Below are 26,591 nucleotides of genomic sequence, written 5' to 3'. Positions count from 1 at the left end.
TACACAAAAGAGAAAGGCCTCCTGAGCCAGGCACAGCCATCTCATAGGCTCACACCCTTGATAAGAATGTAACCGGGACAGTAGCACTGCTTCACTATTTAATACAGGAAAAATAAAATCCAGTGAATAGCTACCCAGGTTGAGCATATTTGTGCAGCTGGAATGGATTTTACTATTTCCCACTCTGATGATTTCCTGAACTTTTGGACCAGGATGTTTATAATACAAAGAGAGATACTTAAGAGATTGTAATTCACTGTCTCCCAAAAGTGGTCAGGAGCTCAAGTGTACTTTCTATTTTCCTCTTAAATTCCCAAAGCATGACATTAACAGAAACGCCCAAGCTATCAGAAATCTTGGGACTTACTATAGGCATATCACCTAAATGTAATATACCATAAGTCAACCTATTGAATTATGTTTGAACTTAAACTTTCTCTATATTGTAACTAATTCATCCAAAATACATACAGGAGTTCATGTTTCAGTGTCTTAAACCTAATCAATAAAATATTAATATACTTTCTTAGCAGCCCACACTTCAACATTTCTGAGTTAAAAAGTTGATTCAGCCTTTGCCCAGTTAATCGTTTACTAAGAAACACTCATTCACAAGGCATATTTTCAAAATTAACTCTTGTAAGTTCGATTCCAAGTAGGCAACCAAAAATGTTACCTGCAATTTTCCAATAAGTTTCTTCACTTGTCTTTCAATTCCTTAACCCATCTCAATTGCATATATATCTTTTTTATGCTGCATATATATTTTAATGTTATTGTGCCATGCATTATATCACTATCTGATGGACATAAAATATTATGAAATAATCACCAAATTGTCACAATGGTATATGTCTCAGATACAATATACTTATAGATATATATTTCAAGTTCTTTTTTAGATTCAAGTGTTTCTTCTTTAAATTTGCTTTGATATCTGTGTCATGTGTTCTTTTAGTCCAGTGTCTTCAACGACAGCTGCACAATGGATTTACCTGGGGAACTGCTATAAAAAAATAGCAATAATATTGCTATTTATTAATAACATTGATAAAAATACAGTAAAAATAATATAAATGATCAGATCTATATGAATAATTACAAACAATGAAATAGAACTTTTGACTGAAATTTAAGTGATCCCATTTCTTAAAAACTGCATTCCATTGTGTATAACATTATAGTAAAATATGCATTAGTTAAGACTCACAGATAGGAAATGGATGACAGAATTCTCTTCTCCACTGGTAACCTTCATTTTCCCACAGGAAGCCCAAAATAGACTTTCTTTGCTGGACCCTTCACCTTTTGCCCAAGGTGCTTATTAGTCTTCTGCAATTATACTTTATAACCATAATTAAAGCTTAGCATTTTTAAAAACAGCTTTTGCCTGTGGATTCCACATGTTTGAAACTATTGCCTGCTAATGAAAAGAACAACCAATTAGATAGCTATTAATTAACAAGTTAAATTCAAAGTTAGTGCCTTTTACCTATGTATGTATTGTATGATTTTATTAGAAATGTGTCCCAGAAGGAAAAGTTGCAAACTATTGATGTATCATGTATTAAAGATTATTTTCATTTTTCTGGTAGAACTAACTTTTTCTTTTTAATAGCTTCAGCTCCCACGTTTGCACTTAATCAACTGAAGAAAACAATAATTGTTACCAATGGTCGAGAAGTCATCATGGAATGCAAACCCCAAGGCTCCCCAAAACCAACCATCTCTTGGAAGAAGGGAGACAAAACAATTAGAGAGAATAAAAGGTTAGAAGCTTGTTTTGTAATTTAAACTCTTAATGTCAAACTGTTTTGAAGTAGCAGATAATAGACCAAAGCATTCAAAAAAGAGTCTTGCAATAATTGTGAAACATGTTTCATGAACTGATTGAAATATGGTTTTGTCTATATAGTGATTAAAAAGAACCCAAAGTTCTACTTCAATATAGTGAGACTTCCTTACCTCTGTGGTGTTTCAGCACCAACTGGGAATTTCACCAGATTATGAGGAGAGCAAACACTTAAGTGAGTTACCTTTGGTTTTTATTTTGGGTCTGCCGATTTGGGGTTGCCCAAGATATCTATGAACAATTTTAGAGACTGTGTTCTCATTACAATATATATCTATGTCTATATCAATATAGATAGGCAGATTCTGGATCTTTTTAATAATCACTTCCAAGTAAAATCTATGCCTATTTGCCTTCCTTTTTGTTTTTAATCATGTGGATACAAAATGGTATAGGATTATTTCAGTCATCACAGGCAAGTGAAAAATGTGCAATGGAATATATACTGTGTGAAGATTTCTCTTTGGTTAGTAAACTCAAAGGGCATCATGGAAATACAAATGGGAAGAACAGATGAGAGAATCAGAACACCCCATTGCAGTTTATGTGTGCCAAGTTCAAAAGTCCAGTTCTCTGCCAGTAGTTACCACATTGGTGTTGCAAATGGTAATTCAGCTTGGACAAAAAAATCCTCCTATATACTAAAATAATGTTGTATGTGTTGTTTTAGAGTTTCATTTTTTCCTTTGATCTATAAATACGGAGTTTATATTTGATTTTATGTTTGTTGGGATCTAAGTAATCATATAATTAAATAATGTAATTCAGTATTAGGGGTCCATATGAATAATCATTGAAGCAATTTTGGAATATTTTAAAATATTGGAAAGATTTCTTGAAATATTTTTGTTTGTCATTCAGGTTGGAGAAACACTGATTTAAGTTGCCTGAGACAATTTGAGGAATAATTGGATTTAATTCAGGCCCAGGGATCTATGCTGCTTATCACCAGGGACTGACATGGGTCATATTTGGCATCTTATTTTGAAAGAAAATTTATCTTTTTGTTTTGGACAAAGGGCTTGGCAGTGGACAAAATCACAGACTGCAAATCAGTGTTGCATATGGTTGAATTGCATATGAATGAATTAAATTTTTTTGGATTGTTGCTCATAAGAAGACCAAAAAACTAGCACAAACCTGATTAAAGCAGCAGAAAAACATTGTGTGTTGTAGAAACAATTTATGTTGCCTGATTATCATTTTTTCTGAATATATTGAAATTTATATACATACACACACACACTGACACACAGGCCATATCAGTGCAAGTTATTCCATTTGAGATGTTTCCTTGTGGATGTCACATGAGCTTTATCGTATTTATCTCAGCTCATCATAGAAAGGTCCTCATCAACTCTTCATAGACATCTCATTGTGAGTTTAAAGAATTAGGTGTTATCTCTTTTATCAAAGCAAATGTATTGAAAGGAGACAAAATTTTTCTATTACAACAAATATGAGCATAATAAACATTTTTTTTTTTTATTTTCCAGAAGTCGAAAACAAAGCTGTGAATTTTCCAGTTTTCTTGTTCCATTTTCTCCTCACTGGTGACCCCTTGGGTTAGTGAGACAAATACGCTTGCCTCAAACTCTGGTCACTCAATTTTTCCAGATGTCAATACTTCTGCTCAAAGTGCTAATCAGTGAGGAATCTGAAATGTGAAATATTTGTATTTTTATTTATGTAAGTAAGAGCATGATGTGGCCACATTTGCGTAGCATTTGTCCACTCCTACATGTTGAGGTTTGTGAAGGGGTTTAATTTAATAAGTCCAGAGGTAAAGTGCATTTTTATACTTAAAATCAATATTAACAGTATCAAAATACAGTTTTTACTACTGTATGATTTGTTATCATAATGGAGAATCCCAGGTTTTAGGAATACTATTTAATTGGAGATAAAAAAACATCAATAGTCAAGTGTTAAGGGGCTAAGATATAAATAACAATAGAATGGTTTTCATAATGCACAGTTTGAAGATGTACATGGATGTTTGAAAAACTGCACATTTTAAAACTATGAATGGAAACTTGAAAATTAAAAGTTCAAATGTATATATCATGAATTCTTTATAGTAGGATCTCAACAAGTGTGGCAACTTGTATTCTTACAGAAATTTTAGCTCACTTCTCTCTAATATAAAGCCCACCAACCATTTCATAAAAGTTGTAAATGTAATTTAAGTAGAAATGGAAATGTTAGAAAACTATTAAAGCTTTGAAAACTTTGCATGTACATGGACAAAGCCAAAGGGGGATGGGGGATGGGAGGTGGGGATGGTGGTGGGGGCAGTGGTGGGGGGGGAATGGTGACAACTGTACTTGAACATCAATAAGAAAAAGAAAAAGTTTTGCATATATTTTTCACATTAAGGCTACAGATTTAAATCATGATTTATTGTAAGATAAGTATATTTACCATTTATGTGAGCTACAGTAAATAAGTTCCTCATTCATCCAATCTAAAGAAACTAGAAAAAAACTTACATGAATTAGCCTTGTCCATCTTTCACAATTTTTATAGTTTTTGGGGAGTTCATTCCAAAATTAAAGATTAAAACAGAAAATGGCAGTTTCCTATATGGGCAAGTAAAAATTAGTATTATATTTGGAAAGAAGTTAAAAGTAACAATGTATTATAAGGAAAACATTTAAATGTGAGAAATACAGCATTTCAAAGCAAAGTCATATTAGGAACAATGGCATAAAACATAATGAAATGTTTTAATTGCAAGAAAATATTATCTAATCACCTAAAAATATACTAGAAACAAAAAATGAATTTGAATCTAGAGTTAATTACAATTTAACTCTAAACTGTAAATGCAAAGTTGTAACAACTGAAGGTTAATATTAAATCATTTGTTTTATCAACAGAGTGCCAAATAACTCATGGCTTATCTTTTTCTGCCAAATTTTGGTTTAATCTTTCAAAGTTTTTTATGTTTGTTTTGGGGGTGGTTTTCAATACTCAGCTTTTTGTGTATGTATATCTGTTTCACTAAAGAAATAAAATAAATCATTATCCTAAAGTTTAAAATTTGGTAATAACTAGAGCATAATATGACTTCAGAAAAAATTGATTAGCAAATAAGTTGCCTACTTATATAGTATAAAATATTTCATTTATTTCAATGATATATGATACGTTAAATTGTGTAAGAAGTAGATTATATTAGAGCTTGTGAATTATTTGTAGTTGCTTGCTATTTATACCATAGAATGAGTTGTTTATACAACAGAATTTTCAATATGAACTGGTGTTCCAATAGTATATCATATTAATAATGATGATGACTGCTTAAAGTGTATGGCATTTAAAATTTGCAAAGCACTTTTACTGTGGGTAACAGTATAATCCAGTGTATACCAGGACTTGGTTGTCCTGTTTATCCTACAGACAAAAACGTGGCTGTGCATTATACATGGTAAAATATGATACTTTATTTATTTCCTTATTTGTAAAATTGGTTTCCAAAAGAGGAACCTCACATTATACATTGGCAAGTGTGTGGCATTTAATAAGCATCCAATGATGTTACTTGTGTGATAATGCTGCTGCTGCTGCTGCTGTTGCTGTTGCTACTGCTGCTGAGAGTGGTGGTGGTGGTGATGATGGTACCCTTTGGACATTCGAATCGTTGAATATTGGCATCAATTTTTACCAATAGTTCTGGAAATTTTTACCACTCCTATTGCTGGCATGGCCATTCTCACCAGCCTTACCTACCCCTAGTTCAGTATCTTTGAGACAGTGTCTGTACTAGCAGGCTGAATATTTATTTGTTCTATAATTAGCATTGTAAGCAATGCACAAATAGGTAAATATACTGAAGGAGTTAATAGAAATAGAGAAAAAGCCTTTTAAAGACATTTTTTACTCTTTTTCTTTTAAGGAATCTCCAGGTTTTGCCCCATCACTTTTAAAGATCACCAGCACATATCCATTTAGGTTCCTTTATCAATCATGCCCATTTTAATACTAAAACTAATACGCTCCAAGAGTACTAAGACGTGAAATGTTCTATGGGGAATTTCTTCTCTAGTATACTTTCATTGAGACTGTTCTGCTCATCAAACTCATATTGGATTTTCACTTCAGCTCATTATTTCCATTACTTGGCCATTAACTTTTGTTAAAATATAATCACCCAGAAGCACTCCAGCAGTGCACAAATATTAAGCCTTCATTATTTCATGTACAATTTCCTGTACAAAGTGGACAAAGACAATCTTGGCTAAAATGAAAAGCACATAGTTTTTGGTAAAGGCTGAGTTTATTTTTTTTCCATCTGTACATGTATATACTGTTATTGAACCTCATAGAATATGACATGTATGTTTAAAAATTATTCACAATTATTGAAGTGTCAAACTAGCTAAAGTGCCAATTTTCATTTCTAGGCAGAGGAGGAGACCAGTTACAGAGATAACAGTCTATAATCAAATGGGTGCTAAAGAAATCCTGCATCCAAAAAAAATTATCCTATAGGGGAGCACAGTATTATAGTATAATTTTCCCTTTATGGGACTGTAATCTAAGCAAAGACTTGTCCAGAATCCCTTGCAATAGTCCCCTGCTCACCAAAGGAGCTTCAGAACAGCAAAGTTTTCTACTTACTCATTTAACACGCATAGAAAATTGCACTTCAAGTACCCATTAGTTGACTGCTAGTGGGAATTCATGTTGTGTTCATTAGGCAACAATGATCAGGCTCACATACTGACTTGCAGACATATGGAAAAATATATATTCTTAGTGTAAGCCCTAAAGGACACTGTTACGGAGAGGAAAACCAGGTCTTCTTTCTTTTTCCAAGGAAGAGGAGGAATTCATGGGTATAATTAGGGTCTTGTTTCTGTCCCTTTGTTTCCACCTACATGCTGTGCTTGCTAATGAACAAGCTGTTTTGTTGCTTCCTCTGTGACAATGTCTTTTACATATTAAGAACATAAAACAATGCAGACCCTAGGTATCTTGTTTTTTTCAGTATCTATAAAATTGTATAATGAGGGAAAATGAGCATTCATATATCTGTTGACTTCCTTTGTAAATTAAAATCCTTGCTTTCAAATGAAGTAAAGTATTCAAAATGACATTAGTTATTATGATAGCTGACTACAAAAGATTTAATACTTATGAACTGCTTACAATATCGGACATGTTATCACTGTGGGGTGGTGGTTTGCTGCTCCACAGGTCCCCCTGCTTAAAGACATGAGGAAGTGCTTACATTTGTCATGGTGGCATTAGGATTCCGACTTGCTGGTTTCAGTGAAAATTAACTGTACGAGGCTCTGCCTGATTAACCTTCACCAAGTTCCCTATAAAAGGCTTCTAAAAACACAACAGGAAAAAAAAAAAGCAAAGTCATAGCAGCAGCATACATTAATGAACATAGCTAAACAAATACTTGGCCTTTAGGAGAAATCACCCCTTCAAGTAAAAATAGGCTCAATTAAGAAATTATCAATGGTTTGTTTAAGCCTAGACCTGTAAAGTACATCTAACTGAAGAAGCCAGTAGGAGGAATCTTCCACTAACCTCTACTTTATGGCCACACCTACCAAAGTCAGAAATAGAGCCTTACTATAAAGGTCGGCTTGAATTTCTCTATGACATGGAAGCCACTCTTTAGGGTAACAAGATTACTCTCCCTCCTTCACCCTTAATCCAAAATAAGTTTTCAGATTTTTAACCCAGCAATGAGATGAGAAAAGACATCAATCTTAAGATTTATAATGTCAATAAATAGTAATATAGAGGAGAATAGTGAAATCCACAGTTTCTATAAAATATAATATGCTTCTAGCAAAAAAAAAGTCACTTCAAATTTTCCAGGAATCAATTTACCTCTACCTACTTATAATGACTAGAGGATAGGAATCAACAAATATCTTGCCCTCCCCCATTTGTGAAACCTACCAAAGTATGAGTATGCTAACTTCAAACTACACTGGACACTCACAATTTCCCCAAATATGTTCATTTTTTCTGCTTGTAACCTTTACTCAAGCATCCCTTTTTCTCTCCTCCACTTCCTGTAGCATGCTGCTTGACCTTGGTAACATCTGAAATACTAACTCAAATGAATGGATTCTCTCATCATGCTTTCTCACCACTGGAAATGCTCAAGCATATACAATTATCAAGAAGCTCTATTTAGTAAGAAGTTACTTGAATGATTTAAGTCAACTTATCAGTTTCAATTTAGTTCACAGTATATGCCAACTCAACTTTCTGATTTAGATACTGTCATCTCTGATTTACAAATTTTAAAATGTAAACTCCAAGGGATTGAGTGACTTGTTCAAGGTCATCCATCACAAAGCTGAGCTTTAAAAAACCAAGTCTGGTGGTAGTCAATGATTCTATGATAATCTCAACACTCAAAGTGTTTACCAATGATGCTGCATTTCAGTCTACATGGAGAACGGTGATGGAATTCCTCCTTAGGGCCTATGATCTTTCTGAAAGTGATTCAGCTTCCCAGTCTACACACTAAAGCTGCATGATCAGCTTCACAGGTGGTTTTCTCTCTCTCACACACACATGCATGTGCATGCACATACATACCCCTCACATATGATCAGAAATAAATAATTTAATTTGAATCTAATTTTCCTTTCAACAAAAAATCCTAGGTCCAAACTGAAAACTAAGTGACACAGTGGCCAAAATTTAATCTTGCCCTTATTTTTGTATTTCTTCATCTTACTCTATGGTGACAAAGAACCATGTCAGTATTGATGACATCCAAATATAAGAAATACTTAATTGTTTTCAGTGACACATTGATCAACAGATGTTACAAACAAAATAATTCCAAAGAAGTATTATTGTGATGCTTCTGGCCTGTGCTTTCATAGTTTCCTATTATAGGTCTATACACTTTGAGGAGTGTTCAATGATTTTTAAACTTGGTCTCTCTCAGATAATGAATAATCCAAAATAATTCAAATTGATTGAGTAACAACATGCTCATACCGTGCCAAATAGTTATATGGGAATGAAAAAAACTTTAATTTTCACAATTTCCAGTGATTTATTTCCAATGGAATATTTAGGTGATATAACAGCAATGACAAATTTTCAAATTAATAACATCCATTTAAACACAGAAGATATTTATGTAAATAATCAAAATATTTGTTTCTATTATTTTCTAAATATAAGGTTAGAGAAATATCTAAAGTTTCCTCTTCAAAGTTCTTCAAATGTTTTTTTGTCCTGATCTCACCACCAGTTTGTCTCTTGTTTCTGCTTTTTTACTTAATTGGTAAATTTAACAAAACAGGTCTCAACTCCCAGGGGAGATAACACCAAAGATGTCCGTTACCTTAAGCTGTAAATGACAGCAAAATAATTCTGGCTCTGTTGTGCTATGAGCACTTCCAGTTTGCAGCTTTACATCTCTAGCTAATTATCAGCTTAGCAAACAGTTCATAAATTCTACTTCTAACTACGGTTCATTTACCCCAGTTACTATAAATTGCTGCACAAGTTGCCTGGTTGTACTCTTCACATAGCACGACTTGAACAAGCCATTAAGCCCTTAAAGGCTTTTCTTTTCCAAAAGCCCCCCAGACTACAACTTTCAGCTTAGTTTGTCCTTAATACAAACAACATGCAAAATACTGAGGAATTCAAGCATCTAAGTACATGCTACTGACTGATCCTACTACCTCCCCAAGTGACTCTTCAGTGAATATAAAATAGTGAAAAGGAAGATTCTGAGGATGTTTAGAAAAAAGTATTTTACAATGGAAAGTTGCATAGATGCCCCCTTTTAGTTTTTGCATAAATCACAACCTAATTTAACTGTAGTTTCTTCATAATGGGAATTAGATGGCTGGTTACAAATTAGGGCATAGACAGAATGATAACTTTGACAACAATGAAGAACAACCTGCAAATCATTTCCACTAAAGATAACCTAACAGACTTTATCATCAGCATGTTTGTTTCTCTTTGCTCAAATAACAGAGTTCTTTATGAAACACTAGATAGACAGATTAATAAATGATAGATAAGTACATTTTAAGTTGACCACTATTTTAGTTAGCTGTATCTGGAGGTTTCAGGGTTCCAATTTATTTTTTATTTTCTCTCTTTCCAATTGTAAATAGTAGTTCCACTCTTTCTTTCCCTAGTGTTCTTTTTACTTAAAGTAATCTCAGCAAAATCAAAACTTTATTCCATATATAATGTGGGTAAGACACTATATCAGTTCATAACAAGATAAAAAAATAAGAATTCCATACCCCAAGGAGGCACTGTCTAATGGGCAATATGACTAATACACACATAACTATAACACAGGATTTTTAAGGTAATAACGAAATAAGATTATTCACACAGGAAAGTTAATAGATATTATGGAGCTATTATTAACAGGATATTTAAGATAGCAGTAATAATAACTACCCTTTGTTGAATACTAGCTATTTTATAATGCATATTTTAATCCTCAAAATAATGTAGTATGATAAGGAATATATAATAATCCTTTTTTAAAATAAAATAATTGGGTCACAGAGAGAATGTCTAAGCTCACACACATAGCAAGTTAGAGCCAGACAGAGAGTTCAGTTCTCTTTGCATCTCAAAGATTTCTTGGTTTATTACACTGTACAAAAAATTTTGAGAGTTAAGTAAATGAAAAAAAAACCCATATAAAAGAAAGGGGAAAACTCCTTGTATGAACAGCAATTTGAAATGGTTCTTGAATAAGATTTTGACACATAGAGATAGAATGTATTTTACAAGGTGAATTCAGAATTCCTAAAAGCATACTCATGAATCCAGGACACTTTTGTGAAAAGTAAACACTATTATTTGGCTATGGTATATATTGGGTATAGAAATGAAAATAAGCTGGAGAGACTGAATATCTGAGGACAAATTGATTTTATGCTTAATTTAGTAGCCAAACGGTAGTCTTCAAATGATCAATTCACATCTATTTAGAAGGTATCTACTTTTATTTTATAATTCCTTTACAGAAAAACACACACTAAATATTGCTCCAATTTTCCCAAAAGAAAAAATTCAACTGATTATTTAAATATAAAACATATAAATAAATATTATTTAAATGCCCTTGTTTTATCAATGAGCTGGCAAGAAAGTCAGGAGGAAATGCTATACTATAGGCAGCCTCTGAGCTTACTCGGTCAGTGAAAGTCTGTGCATGGAGGCTGGCTTTCACCTCAAGGGCATTTACTGACAGTGTTAGCTTTTCTATGTTGCTGGGCTTAGGAGGCAAACAAAATGCAGAACCTGGCTCCTGTAAGACTTAGCCCAAGAATGGCTACCTATGAAATATAAAAGTGAACTAGCTATAAATCAGTCCCCTAAGAAACCATGAGGAAACTTATTTGTCTCATATCTTTGTTCTGAACGGAGAGGAGAAATCTTTTACTTAGATATTGTTAACTATAGGGCAGCAACCTTAATTGATACTACCTGGGTGGTCTGAATAGTTGAATGTAGGAATTCAGTTAAGGTAGTTCTTAACAGGAAGTGAACCCAGGCCCTTGAGGTACCACAAAGATTGAAAAGCAATTAAAGTATCAATATGTATGTACAAGTAAATTAAAGTTGTCATATAAAACAATAAAGCTCCTTTGTCTTACAAAACTGGAAAAAAATCTAAAAACTTGAAACAATGGGAAGGGTATTTAAAGTGTTCTAAGACAGGGGTACCAAACACACAGGCCCATGCCTGTTAGGAACCTGGGCCACACAGCAGGAGGTGAGCAGCCTGATGAGCAAGGGAAGCTTCATCTGTGTGTACAGCCACTCGCCATGGCTGGCACTACCAAGTGAGCTCTGCATTCTGTCGGATCGGCGGTGGCATTAGATGCTCATAGGAGCACATACCCTATGAATTATGCATGTCAGTGATCTCCATTGCAGCTCTTTATGAGAAGCTAATGCCTGATGATCTCAAGTGCTGCTGAGGCTGTGATGCTAGTGCTGGGGAGCGCTAGTAGAGAGGTTTGACTGTACAGAGATAATAAATCAATTGCTTGCAGAGTCTTATCAAAACCCTATCAGTGAATGGCAAGTGACAATTAAGCTTCAGCTGGTGGCAGGCTATATAGAGCAGTGCCCCCACCGCAGTCTGTGGAAAAATCGTCTTCCGTGAAACCGGTCCCCCGTGCCAAAAAAGGCTGGGGACAGCTGTTCTAAGATGTTTGAATTATTTGGAAATAAGTGAGTATATTAATGTTAGAATTTGCTAAACTTAAGTCTGTTTAAATATCTAGTACTAATTAAGTGTGCTGTTTCCAAACTAGTTAAGGGAGTATAAGTAATGAAAAAATAACAGATTAAAAAATAGAGAAAAAAATTGTACACGTTATATATCAAATGAGGTACAAATAGAAAGTATGAAATAATTTAATAAAAGTAAACCCCAAACATTAGAAATTGCTATAAATAATGAACCAAAATAAAAGCCTAGCAATTACGTGTTTACAAGAGAGATGTTTATAGCATAAGGAAATAGGAAAATTAGAAATTAAAGAGTGAAAAAGGGTTTATCCATTAAATATTAACACCTCTCAATGATAACTAGCAATATCAGAAAAAAGTCTATAAAAAAGATGGTCACTATATCATAAAAGCTTAAATTGATCAGCAAGCATTGTCTTAAAATATGCAAAGGAACAATAACACTTCTGTAAGAAAAAGATAAGTAAATCTACTATCACATTAGGAGAATGTAACACATTTCCCTTGTATTTCAGGACTTAGAGAAAAAATTATAGCTTTAAATATTTATATTAGAAAAGAAGAAAGCAGAAAATAAAAGCTGAACATCTATTTTAAGTTAGGAAAAAGATATGAAACCAAACAAATAAAGGAACCAAGAACACAGCAAAAGCAAAACAATGAAATTAGAAACAAATATTAAACATAGTTGGAGGGTTGATAAATCCGATTTCTAACTCTCACTCCTTTCAAAAAGCTAAGAAAAATGGCACATCTCTAATGATCAAGAACATGCAAGAAAACATCAAAAATATTAAGAGGAAAAATGGAAATACAAGCACAGATTCTACAGACAAATTGAAAAGTAATAAGAGCAAATGGAGAATAACTGAATGTCAACTTTGAATACTAATTCAAAGTTGAATACTAATATAAAATGGATAAATAAAACCATAATTTTCCAAAGTGACTCAGGAAGAATTGGAAATTTCAAATAGTCCACTATTACATTAATAGTTAAAAACCTTCACATATACACACATAAAACTCCAGGCCTAGGTTATTTTACTGGAAAGTTCTACCAAACAAATGAAGAAAAAATCATTTTAATCTTACAAAGCTACTTCTTTTTAAAAAATATATTTTATTTATTTATTTTTAGAGAGAGGGGAAGGGAAGAAAAACAGAGGAAGAGCTATATCACTGTATGGTTGCCTCTCAAACACCCCCTACTGGGGATCTGACCTGGCCCACAACCCAGGCATGTGCCTTGACTGGGAACCAAACCGGCAACCCTTTGGTTCACAGGCCAGCACTCAATTCACTGAGCCACACCAGCCAGGGCTTATAAAGATATTTCATAGTATCAAAAAGAAAAGAAATAGCTTTACTAACTAACAAGAATAGTATGAAAAGTAAAAATACAAACCAATCACTCTATTTTTAATATTAAAATTTTAAACAAACTATTTGTAAATAGAAAACAATCTTAAAAAAACGATACTGCATACCCTGCATATTGTGTCCTTATATGGGCTTCCTATTTCTAATTATCTTGGATGGGGTGTGTTGTTTAGAACGTTAATATATTACAATGAGCATATAATGAGGCTAGGGGTTACCATTAGGTGAAATTACTTGCCCTGTTGGATGGAGCTGGTCTCTGTCTTTTTAAGCCATAAATTTGGCAGGGTCTTCCTCACTGACAGTTCCTGTAGCTTTTATCAGTTGCAACTATGTTGCCACATACTCTTTCTCAAATGGGAGGCCTTGGGATTGTTCAGGGAGGGACAAATTGCATGCTTCTGTGATTAGTAATGTTCTAAAATTGTGGAACAGAGAGACAGCGGCCAGAGGAAAGGGGGCAAGGGGATAATGGTGGAAAGAAGAGGAAGTGACTAGTCCAAGAACATATATGAATGACCCACAGACATGGACAACAGTGTGAGAATTGACTGTGGGAGGGAGGGATGGGATGGGCAGAAGAAGGCAAAGGGGGAAAAATTGGGACACCTATAGTAAAATAACAATAAAAAGTGATAAATAAAATCTATATTTAGTTAAAACATACAGTTCAATTTATCCATGAATAAAGTCTCCCAGACTACAGAGGTGGACAGAGGTAGGTTTACAGTTGCAATACAAATAAGACAATAACTAATAACAAGAATACAAGAATAAACTGCTTCGTGTACTCACAACTATAAACCTACTTGTGCCCACCCCTGTATATTGTACCTACGGCCCAGTATCCTACAAGCTGCTCGTTCAATTCCCTTTTCTGATGCCAGAACATTTAAGTGTCATGTTCTTGAGGGCTTTTGAAGGAAACTTTTTAAAATTCCATGCAAAGGAATTACAGAGACAAGGGGCTTGGGCTTTGTAATTTTTCATAACAACACAAAAACTTCTTTGTACTAACTCACTGTGTGCACTGGCAGAGTCACCAGACTGAGATGATGAATAACAATGATGAATACTATTTAATAAAAACCATTGTGTGCCAAGCTGTATTACTTTATATTTCAAGGATGTTACTTTGAAAGGTGTTTTCAATGTGTCGTGAGGTGTGCATGTGTGTGCACAGAGGAGTAGATATGAAATATGGGTAGAGAGTGTGAGAATATCTGAGTATAGATCTGATTATGGGACTGTTTGTGCTTTTCTAGAAAAATATGCAGAATGTTTATGGCTTATCTGTTTCTATTCTACTGATCCCTCCAATGGAATAAATTATTTGACTTTTGCATATTTTGAAGCTTTTAACATCTATTATAAAATACTGGTTGACATGAACTTTAAAGTTCACTTCTAAGAAAACTAAGAAAGAATTGATATAGTATTTGGAACTATTTGGCCCATTTCACATAGTTATCAGTAAGTAAATAAACTTGAAAGATTACTTCTATATTCGTAAGATATTTGGTTATAGGTATTTTATATTATAGGTATTACTTAATGTAATCATTGACAATTAAAAACACTAAGTAGAAGTGAATATCATCATTTACTAGCTGTGTATTTGAACAACAATAATAATAATCGATACCATTTATTATGGGTTTACATCAGGCCAAGAATGTCTTAAAGCATTACACATACCAGCTCATTCAATCCCACAAAATTGGTTTTCAATCATGCACATTTTACAGACAAAGAAATCGAATGTGGAAGTGTGAAATAATTTGACCACAGTCACACAGTTAGTAAGGGGTTATGGCAAGCTTCACACCTACTAAATCCAGCCCCAGTTAATGCTCTTCAACACTTAATAAAGAAATGGTGTCTCTGACACACTGAGCTTGCCTAACTATCTTTCTACACTCTGTTTTTTTCATTTGTAAGGTGAGGCCAGTGATAACTAACTTTAAAGATTTTTGTAAGAGGCTAAAACTTTGTGTATTGCCTTAAGCAGTGTCAATGTGTAGCACATGGCAGATGCTCGGTAATTAGCAGCCATCCACCTCACTTATTGGTACCATCAGAGGGCATTAAGCAGGCCAGGTGTGTTATCAACCTCTGCAAGAGTGTGGATCATCACATTTTATCTTTGAATCTCATCTTTAAAAAGAGAGGTAAAATCTGATTCATTTAGTTTGTCCTTCATTTATTTATATTCATCTATTATGTGCACAATCTACTCTTTTCCACAGAAATAAAATCTTTGAACTACTGAAAGTGGTGTTATTTCCCCAGCTACCCACATAATCCATACTACATTGTTTAGCCTATCCTTTCTCAGAGCCTCTGAATTGGTTTCTTTTATCTACCCTTATCCCTGTGTAGTATTCTCTATTCAGCAACCAGAGTTTTCATTTAAAACATAACTTGAATTACTTCAGTTTACTTATGGAAACTTTCCAATGGCTTCCTCCTCTATTTAGAGGTGAACTCCACATCTCACCCAAGATCCTGTATGAACTGCCTGCTACTTCGTTTTTCCCCTTGTCTCATTACTCCCTTGCTTCATAAAGGTCCAGCTCTGCCTTCAATCTTTCTTCCTGTTCTGTGACCTTACTAGACTGATTCCTGCCTCAGGGCCAGGCTCCTCCCAGCTCCTCAGCTTGAACCCCTGTTGCCCTAGACATCGCACTATTGTCTCCTGTCAGTAGGTATCTCAATCTTGAATGACACCTTCTCAAAGGCACTCTTTACCGATTATTTGTAATAAAACCAGTATTTCAGTCACTTACCACACTCTTGAGTGTTTATTTTTATTCACTCATTTGTTATCTGTTTCTTTCCCTGGAATAGAATCTCTGGGAGGCAGGAGCCTTGTTTGTCCCTTATTCAGTGACCCTGGAGTCTGGATGTTGCTCTGTACATAGTAGAAACTAATAAATACTTTTAAATAAATCTGTTGGAACTACACAGGTGCCCAAATCCTCTGCAACTCCTACCTTTTATGTCTCCATGACAGCCTACTAAATGTGAGTGAAGATAACAGTTCAAGCTAAATTATTAAGGATATTGTGAGGATTAGAGAAAAGAGCATGACATACCACTCTGAATTTCTTTAAAGAAAGATGTTCTAATAAAGAAAGGGATAGTGTTATGACTAGTCTCGTATTATTTGCGTAAAGATCTGAGGCTTCTCTCCTATATGGTTAAATTAAAACAGCATGGAATGGAATCAGAAACCTGTAAGCAGAAGTAGGGTCAGGTCCCTTTGTCTATTAAGAAAATTAACCAACTAGCGTTGGATTTCCAAGATACTTTCTTTTATGTGAGTTTAAAATCTGATTCTCTGGTCAACCCAGTTTTCAGGACTATCACTAAATTAAAAGTTGCAGCTGTGAGGTGTGAGCTTTCTCATCTCTACCTCATTTACCCAGTGAAGCATCTGCAAAGCCTCTGTGGGTGGTTTAAATGCTAATATTCAAAAGGCAGTCTTGGAAGCAAACACCCAGCTGTATTTAAGACCTGCATTTTCCTGCTGAATGTGTCTCTAGTGGTGTACCTTTCCGGTGCCCAGACTTTTAAGCACCATCCATATTAAGCACAAATCAGAACACTTTTCACAAACCACTTAATGCTATTTAAAACCCACAAATAAATCATTTTAACTAAACCCTTTGATATAGCTTTGCTCTCCAAACTGTCCCTATCTAGTTTTAAACACTATTATAAAATAGTTTTAAAAATTTAGAAGGTGGCATACCACATTAGCGTTGTTATATCTATATAAATCATGTGTGTGGAATAGAACTGTGTTCTTCCCCCATACCGAGTTCAGTGCTTAAAATTTGATGGGATCCTTCTCTGTGTGTGCATGTATAGGCTGGGAAGAGCGGACCTAGGAGCTAGTATGTATGCATGCACCTGTGCATCAGGTTTTAATGCAGTGATTTCTGACCTCCTTTCTCTTGAGTTGGTTAAGGGATCTGCTACTTAAAATGAGACAAAGGAAAGGTATTCCTTAATGGATAGGCTGTAAATGGCATCATTGCTGGGTTTCTCAGGACCCCTACTAACCTTGGCTTCTTATATTATGCAGAGTTTTTAGGGTACACAATTATATTTGAAGGAAAAGCAAAGTTCCAGCCTCCTGCATCATTTTACAGGTCATTTATATGCATACGGGCCTCTACAGCAGTGGCAGGCAGCATCTGACTCATTCTCCCCCAGTGACCATCTTTGAGTTGAGTCTTTTATCAGCCACACATTTTACAGAATGGCAGGGTTTACCTGGAGCCCATGGCGACTCACAGGACAACAGAGATGGCTCATTCCTCCCCTGGCTTAATCCTCACAGACCTGGCAGAGCTGCTGGCAGCCCTGCCTTTCCCCCCGGTGCTTCCCTGGAGGTGGCTTGGGTTGTTGATCACCTCTGGAAGATGCAGGTTTTTAAGAGCACATCTTTCTTTAATTGATGCCTTTTATGAAAGTAGAGATAATAAAACAAGTCTGGGTTTTCTAACTCTTTCTATGTCTCTACACCTATAACTTGAGTTGGGGCACACTCATGAACTCCTGATCATGGCTCAACAATTTTTTCAAAACTGGTGTGGCTATAACAATTGCACATAGATCTAATTGGGAATATAGATAAACAGTTGATTTTCTCTGGAAATTCTGATACAGCACAACTAAAGTGGGTCCCCATGATTTAAAATTTTTATTAGTGCACAGGAGATACTTAGGCAGGTTTAAGAAACAGCTGTTCAATTACTATTAAAAAAAGTCTTTACAACTTCTGGCCAAGATGGAGGCATAGGTAGACAGACTGTGCCTCCTCGCACAACCAAAATAAGGACAACAAAAATTTAGAAACAAAATACCAGTACTGACAGGAAATTGAACTGTATGGAAGTCCAACAACCAAGGAATTAAAGTAGACATCTTCATCCAGACCGGTAGAAGGGGCAGAGTCAGGCGGCTGGGCAGAGAGAGGTCACGGCAAAAAACAAAAAATAGTGGTGGGTGGACCCCGGGCACGCAAGCAGTGGTGCAAGGCAGCAGCGGGTGGACCCAATGAGGCAGCAGATTGTGGAGGGGCTTGGTGCACAAGGTGGCTTGCAGAACCAGATAGTCCCACATTCACTCACAGATAAACCAGATGAAACTGGGGGCTGAGACAGACCTCCCAACCCAGGGTCCCAGCATAGAGAAATAAAGCCTCAAAACACCGATTGAAAACACCTGTGGGGTTGAGTTGTCAGGAGAGACTCCCAGTCTCACAGGAGAGTTCATTGGAGAGTCTCACAGGGTCCTAGAATGTGCACAAACCTACCCACATGGGAATCAGCACCAGAAAGGCCCAGTTTGCTTGGGGGAAGTAGGGGGAAGTGGCGGAAGTGACTGAAATCCAGCAGAGACTGGAGCAAGTGCCATTATTCTCTCTTGGACCCCTCCCCCACAAACAACATCACAACCCAGTCACTGGATTGCCCCGCCCTGGTGAACACCTAAGGCTCCATCCCTCACTACATAGCAGGTGGGTCAAGACAAAAAAAAATGCCCAAATGAAAGAACAGATCAAAGCTCCAGAAAAAATATAACTAAGTGACGAAGAGATAGCCAACCTATCAGATACACAGTTCAAAGCACTGGTGATCAGGATGCTAACAGAATTGCTTGAGTTTGGTCACAAATTAAATGAAAAAATGAAGGCTATGCTAAGCGAAATAAAGGAAAATATACAGGGAACCAATAGTAATGGGAAGGAAAATGGGACTCAAATCAATGGAGTGGACCAGAAGGAAGAAAGAAACAACCGAACAGAAAAGAATAAAGAAATAAGGATTCAAAAAAAATGAGGAGAGGCTTAGGAACCTCCAGGACATCTTGAAATGTTCCAACATGTGAATAATGGGGGTACCAGAAGGAGAAAAGGAAGAGCAACAAGTAGAAAAGTTATTTGAACAAATAATAGAGGAGAACTTCTCCAATCTGGCAAAGGAAATGGACTTCCAGGAAGTCCAGGAAGCTCAAAGAGTCCTAAAGAAGTTCGATCCAAGTAAACACACTCCAAGGCACATCATGATTACATTAGCCAAGGTAAAAATGAAGGAGAGAATCCTAGAAGCAGCAAGAGATAAGGAAACAGTTACCTACAAAGGAGTTCCCATCAGACTGTCAGCCGATTTCTCAAAAGAGACCTTGCAGGCGAGAAGGGGCTGGAAAGAAGTGTTCCAAGTCATGAAAGGCAAGGACCTACATCCAGGATTGCTCTATCCAGTAAAGCTTTCATTTAGAATGGAAGGGCAGATAAAATGCTTTTCAGATAAGGTCAAGTTAAAGGAGTTCATCATCACCAAGCTTTTATTTTATGAAATGTTAAAGGGATTTATCTAAGAAAAAGAAGATAAAAAACATGTACATTAAAATGACAGCAAACTCACAATTATTAACAATTACACCTAAAACAAAAACAAAAGCAAGCTAAGCAAACAACTACAACAGGAACAGAACCACAGAAATGGAGATCAAGTAGAGGGTTAGCAATAGGGAAGTGGGAGGAGGAGAGAGGAAAAAGAGGTACAGAGAATAAGTAGCATAAATGGTAGGTAGAAAATAGACAGGGGGAGGGTAAGAATAGTATGGGAAATGTAGAAGCTAAAGAACTTATAAGTATGACACATGGATATGAACTAAAGAGGGGAATGTGGGTGGGAGAGGGTGTGCAGGGTGGAGGGGAGTGAAGGGGGAAAATGGGACAACTGTAATAGCATAATCAATAAAATATATTTTTTAAAAAGTCTTTACAAGCTTAAAAAAAAAGAAACAGCAGTTCAGGAATAGCACTTCCCCTCCAAAAGAGTGAACTGAACAGTTTCACACTCCTGATTTGTACCAGTTAACTCCAATTATGCAGTTTATTTATAGTGCATGTCAGGACCTTTGTTTACATGAAACCAGGCATGCTTAGGCTTTCTCAAGTAATAACAATTAATCATATGGTGCCCTGGCTGGCATAGCTCAGTGGATTGAGCGCGGGCTGTGAACCAAAGTGTCGCAGATTTGATTCCCAGTCAGGGTACATGCCTGGGTTGCAGGCCATGACCACCAGCAACTGCACATTGATGCTTCTCTCTCTCCCTCTTTCTCCCTCCCTTCCCTCTCTAAAATAAATAAATAAATAAATAAATAAATAAATAAATAAATCTTTAAAAAAAAGAATTAATCATATGGCTACATCTGACAATGAGAGAGTCAGGAAGTTCTCAGGTAAAAAGATGAAAGACAGGTAGGGGAGCTGATCTCCAAGAGACTGAACTGGATAGTTCAGGAGGATCAGGCAGATCCAGGAACTTTACTAGCTATGACTATTAGCTAATGCTCATTAGCTGTGCCCATGAGGCAACGCCCTGAGTGCTCCTGCCTTGACCAGAACCCTTCCTTTGTCTCCACCTCTGCATCTCACTGTGTGTCCTCTTGCTTCTCCCCCGACCATAACTGGATCACTACTCACTCTCCCTCAGAATCTTTCTGAGCACGTGACTTTAATCCAATCTGTCTGCCCCTCTCACATGTGCCGCATGAATAATCAGTTGACCTATGCTCTACCGGGGACCAAACCCCAACTTTGGCATATTGGGACAATGCTCTAACCAACTGAGTTACCTAGCCAGGGGCTTAAAGTGCCATTTTTAAATGTTAGTCCTTTCACTATCCTTGACTTTTAAAGAGTAAATATTTTACTCAGTTTCAGGCTTAAATTTTGTTTATAAAATTTTAACACACAGTGAAGACCTGTGTGTTAGGCAGAAGAAGAGGTGATGTGGTGTTTTGGGAGCCGATGTACCTCTCTTCTACATGGTATCAATTTCATTCACTTCCCCCAAACCCACATCAGAGAGAGAGGGAGGGATGGAAGGAGGGAGGGAAGGATGACTCTTCATCATCCCTTTTGACAAATATATTTAAAAATTAGTGAATGTAAACAAATATAAAACATTTTCATTTCAGTGATCTAAACATCTTAGCAAAGCATCTGTATTGTAGCATGCTTTCTCCACTTTGCTTATTAGAAAAAGGGTATTCCATAAAGAATTCATATACTAAGAGGATATGAGGTAAAAAGCAAAATTCCAACTTAGAGAATAAATATATACTATCAGGTGTTTCTTTCTGAAATTACAAAGTGTCTTAATTTATATTGAATCTCTGACAATAACCCAGAATGTGCTTTTGGATGGAAGTGTCTAGAATTCTTACTATAATTATTCTTTATTTACTAAGAATTCTTAATGTCTTGGAACAATCTAGTGCAAACCCACATTTAGTTTTCTGGTGTCTAGATGTGCATAATGAAAGTCAACTTCTTACACATCACAGTTGATCCTCATGCTACATATGCAGATATACCTGTAACGTGCATGGGTTCACTCTAGACAATTGATTTCAAATTTGTCTTATTTTAAATAGCTGGTCTTAAGCAAGAGGTTCTGTTTGAATATTAAAGTGTAAAATGGTATTTGAAGTGGATTGACAAATGAGATACTATTTCTTTCAGCACCATGCCCCAAAATAATAATTTAGTCTCAAATTTAGGCTAAGACCAGGTTTATATATAAAGCTTCATATTTTAAACTTCCAGGCTGTATTTCTGATGTCATCTCAAGCCCCTGGAAGAAAAAAATCACAGAAAATACTTCAGTCAGCTTTTATCTACACGTTTGCCTTTGGTGTTATATTTAAACATTTCTTTAGGTTATACGTTTCAAACACATTTTAGCAAAGGGCTGTTGTCAATATCTTTATGTCTAGTCATAATAATTGTTAAAATGATTTCACTCCCCACTCAACAGGAACTAAAATACTACGTAGAGGCCAGGGTGCCAGCTGTGAGCTCTGTAGGTGTGGGGTAAATCATGGGCAGACATAACCGGCTCCACGGTGCAGGTGCACAGTGCACCACACTGAAAGGGCTTCATGTTTGGTTAATTGCTTTACTGTCACCAAATTGAAATTTGTAATGACTTTTTTAAAAATAAGATCCACATGATTTTGTTTTGCTCTGGGCCCCACATACTTTTCAGCCAGTCTAGTCACTAGGCTATTTGCTTGCAGTGTGGCCCCAGGCAAGTTTAATCATTACAAGGCCCATTTTCTGCATTTACAAGAAGGAGAGGGTAGTCACATCCATTTCACAGATTTTCAAGAATTAGAAGAGATGATGGGTTCAGGATGTTTAGTGCAGCACAATGTACAGCTCATGTTCAACACCCATTTATTTACACATCGATGGCTATATGCCTCCATACAGGGACCCTTTTACTTGGAGCCCTTCACATTGCCTGTGTGTAGACATGTCTCACACATCCTTTGAAACCTGATCTCCCTCCTACCTGGAGCTCTGTCACTATGCCCACCATTTTTCTAACATCCATAGGCTTGAAATAATATTCTTCCTTGACTGATTTCTCTCTTCTAACCCTTGTTGGTCACAAAAACCTATAAATGCTGACTAATACATCATTCTTGGACTATTTTAGCCTGTTGACTTAAATCCACCTTCCAAGTTCACCTATACTAAAATGTAAGCTGTATATCTTACCATGTAATATTAATCTACCTAGAAAGTCATTTTCTATCAACATCTTGGTCTACTCTAAAATTTTTACTGGTATCCCAGAACAATAACTACACATCACTTTCCATGTAACCACTTCTTGTCATGTAACCACAGGGAGAGAGAAGGAAGAAAGTACATTTAAGTTCCATACTTACTTAAAAGTAAATAAAGAAACCCCCACAGTTGATGGGAAAGCTTCTTCAAGCCACTAAAGTAAACATAGTGACCACAGAAGCACAGTGTCTACGAGGCTGTTTCTTTCTTTCTTTTTTTAACTGTTGTTCAAGTACAGTTTTCTGCCTTTTACCTCCATTCCAGCCCACCCCCCAGTCCTCCCCATCTCCCACCCATTTCTACCACCCCCCTTGTTTTTGTCCATGTGTCCTTTATACTTGTTCCTTCAAACCCTTCCCCTTTCCCCCTGAAATTCTCTCCCTTCTCCCCTCTGGTCACTGTCAGCCTGTCCTCTATTTCATTGTCTTTGATTATATTTTGCTTGTTTGTTTGTTTCGTTGATTAGATTCCACTTATAGCTGAGATCATATGGTATTTGTCTTTCACCACCTGGCTTATTTCACTTAGCATAATGCTCTCCAGTTCCATCCATGCTGTTGCAAAGGGTAGAAGCTCCTTCTTTCTTTCTGCTGCATAGAATCCCATTGTGTAAATGTACCATAGTTTTTTGATCCATTAATTAACTGATGGGCACTTAGGTTGTTTCCACCACTTGGCTATTGTAAATTGTGCTGCTATGAACATTGGGGTGCATAGGTTCTTATAGACTGGTGTGTCAGTGTTCCTAGGATCCTAGCAGTGGAATTGCTGGGTCAAAAGGCAGATCCATTTCTAGTTTTCTGAGAAAATTCCATAATGTTTTTCATAGTGGTCATACCAGTCTGCAGTCCCACCAACAGTGTACTAGAGTTCCCTTTTCTCCACAACCTCTCCAGCACTTGTTTGTTGCTTTGTTTATGATGGCCATTCTGACCAGTGTGAAGTGGTATCTCATTGTGGTTTTAATTTGCATCTCTCTGATAGCTAGCAATATTGAGCACCTTTTCATGTCTCTGGATCCTCTGTATGTCCTCCTTGGAGAAGTGTGTGTTCAAGTCCTTTGCCCATTTTTTAATTGGGTTGCTTGGTCTTCTTAGAGTGGAGTCATGTGAGTTCTTTATATATTTTGAGATTAAACCCTTGTCTGAGGTATCATTGGCAAATATGTTTTCCCATACCATTGGTTCTCTTTTCATTTTAATGCTGTTTTCTTTAACTGTGCAGAAGCTTTTTATTTTGATGAGGTCCCATTTGTTTATTCTTTCCTTTATGTCCCTTGCTTTAAGGAACATATCAGTGAAAGAAATGCTGCATGAAATATCTGAGATTTTCCTGCCTATGTTCTCTTCTAGGACTTTAATGGTGTCATTGAAACCGGAAAAGACACTGGCATCCGGGCTGCCTGTCACTACCAAATCCAATAAGCAATGACAGTGATTAAATCTTTTATAGGCGCTTTATTCAGATGGCCGGGGTTCCGAGAAGATGGGGGGTTCATACCCTAACAAACCATCTTGCTCTTTCTTTCCCAGCCAGATCTTTTATAAGGGGGTTGGGGGAGGGCAAACAAGGTGTCAGCGAAAGCCTTTGAAATTCAACAGTTGCCTCTAAGGGGGAAGGGTGGTCGCTTACTTCTTCCTGGTACAGATGTCTCCAGACTGAGGTAATCTCCAGCCAGGAGGTTAACTGCTGAATCTTAGGAACCAGGATGGGCCTTATCTGTAGTTACTGAAATAAAAACTTAACATACACATTACTTGCTAGATTTATGACTATTTACCTTAAGTTAAATTTCCCCAAGTCTTAAACCCCTGTCATCATGACTTATATTTAAATCTTTTATCCACCTTGAATTTATTTTTGTGTATGGTGTAAGTGTTGCTTGAGTTTCCTTGGCACTGAAATCCAACCTTCCCTGTTTCTGCTCTTGTTCATTTGTCTTTCAATGTCAAGCTACATTCTTTAAGGGAATAGGAGTCAACAAACTGTAACTGGGAAAAAATAAAGCTCAGTATATTATTTTTCTTAACCATTAAATATTTTATAAATTCTTTTTCCAAAGCCACTCTGGGGCAAGAAATACCTGTGTAATTCTAACAAACCATAATCCCCTCTACACCTTCCATGTATAAGGAAACAAATACTCTTCAAGATGAAAGAAATCTTAGATATCATTCATTCCAGCTTCTTCATTTTACAGATAATAAAACTGAAGAGAAGCAAAATGATTTGTTCAAATTCTGTTTCCTGTCTCTCCTAAATTCCAGCAGTTTTTTTCCCAGACTGTCATACTAACCTTATATAATGAGTATCAGGTTTATTTTCCATGAGAATAAAGGGAGGTTAGAATTAAAAAAGAGGGGTTTTCTGGATGCAGATTGTCATTATGCCTTTATGAAGGAATGTTAGTTTAAAAAAAAAGAAAAGAAAACAGAATAAAAGAGGCTATTCTTGGCAATTGACTGAAAGGAGTAGAAATCATACAAAGCTTGAATGACAGGCAAATGAATAATGTGATAAGATAAATCAAATTTTGGTACTACTGAGATAAAAATGAAGAGTAGAGCATAGGAATGACAGATGATGTCTAGATTTAACATTCATTGGAAAATCATTTAGAAATCTTGGAACAAAAAAGTTCTTTAGAAATAATAAATGGAGTGTTACTTAAATTTTTAGGGATTGAAAGATTCATGTATTGTCACAAGATAGATTATTAAAAACAGTTATTCATTTTTCATGTAGTGAGACAGAATGCACATTCATATTAAAGGTAAAATTACACTCTGTTATTCTTATATATTTTTCTTCAATAGCAGGTCAGTTGCAACTGTGAGTGCATGTCAAAGGACAGACTTGAGGATTGTAAAAGAAATTTAATTGGGGAGCATTTAAAAAATCTTTCTTTTGTCCCATTGTCACAATTACCAACATTCTGTGAAGATGAGCTAGGTCACAGGTTAGCTCCATGAGCTAAAAGTTGTCTTCTTTAAATAGACTCCATATTCTCTTTCTGGTCTGTTTGCATTATTGGTTAAGCCTGGACACACTACTGTGGGATTTTAAAGCTTGTGTCTGACTCGCCAGGGACATCTCAGTGTGAACTATAGCTATTACAAGCAAAGAGGTCATAAAGTGAGTGTTCTCCTTTTTTTAATATACAAAGATGGCATAAGAAGTAGTGATCATTTGTAATATATAAATATCTGTATTGATCATCACCCTGACTTGCAGAATACTTTAGAAATATGAATAATATTAGGATCCTATGAATATGACTTTTTTGGGTAAGGGAGCTCCTTTCTGACCCGGATACCCATATTCACAACAGCTTGTTGCCCTGTGCTGTGTTGTGCTTATCTCTTCCTTGGTGTTTTAGGTTTACTTTTTTAAGAAACCTTATTCACAACCCTTGTCCCTGTGATTCTCCTTACTGGA

At 36.0% G+C, this 26,591-nt stretch overlaps 1 protein-coding gene across 1 annotated transcript in view; it reads left to right on the top strand.

Annotated features, from left to right (window-relative positions):
* Positions 1-26,591, top strand: part of CNTN5 (contactin 5) — an 893,122-nt gene that overhangs the window by 636,898 nt on the left and 229,633 nt on the right. The window contains exon 12 of the mRNA XM_045818134.1: positions 1,619-1,769. Within this exon, the coding sequence (XP_045674090.1) occupies positions 1,619-1,769 (151 nt within the window). The remainder of the gene's footprint in view (positions 1-1,618; positions 1,770-26,591) is intronic.

The sequence above is a fragment of the Phyllostomus hastatus genome, unplaced genomic scaffold (genome assembly GCF_019186645.2).
Source record: "Phyllostomus hastatus isolate PE091 unplaced genomic scaffold, TTU_PhHast_1.1 phas_scaffold_317, whole genome shotgun sequence".
Classification (NCBI taxonomy): domain Eukaryota; kingdom Metazoa; phylum Chordata; class Mammalia; order Chiroptera; family Phyllostomidae; genus Phyllostomus; species Phyllostomus hastatus.
Note: the sequence above shows the minus strand (reverse complement) of the source record. Positions and strands in the feature narration are given on the sequence as shown.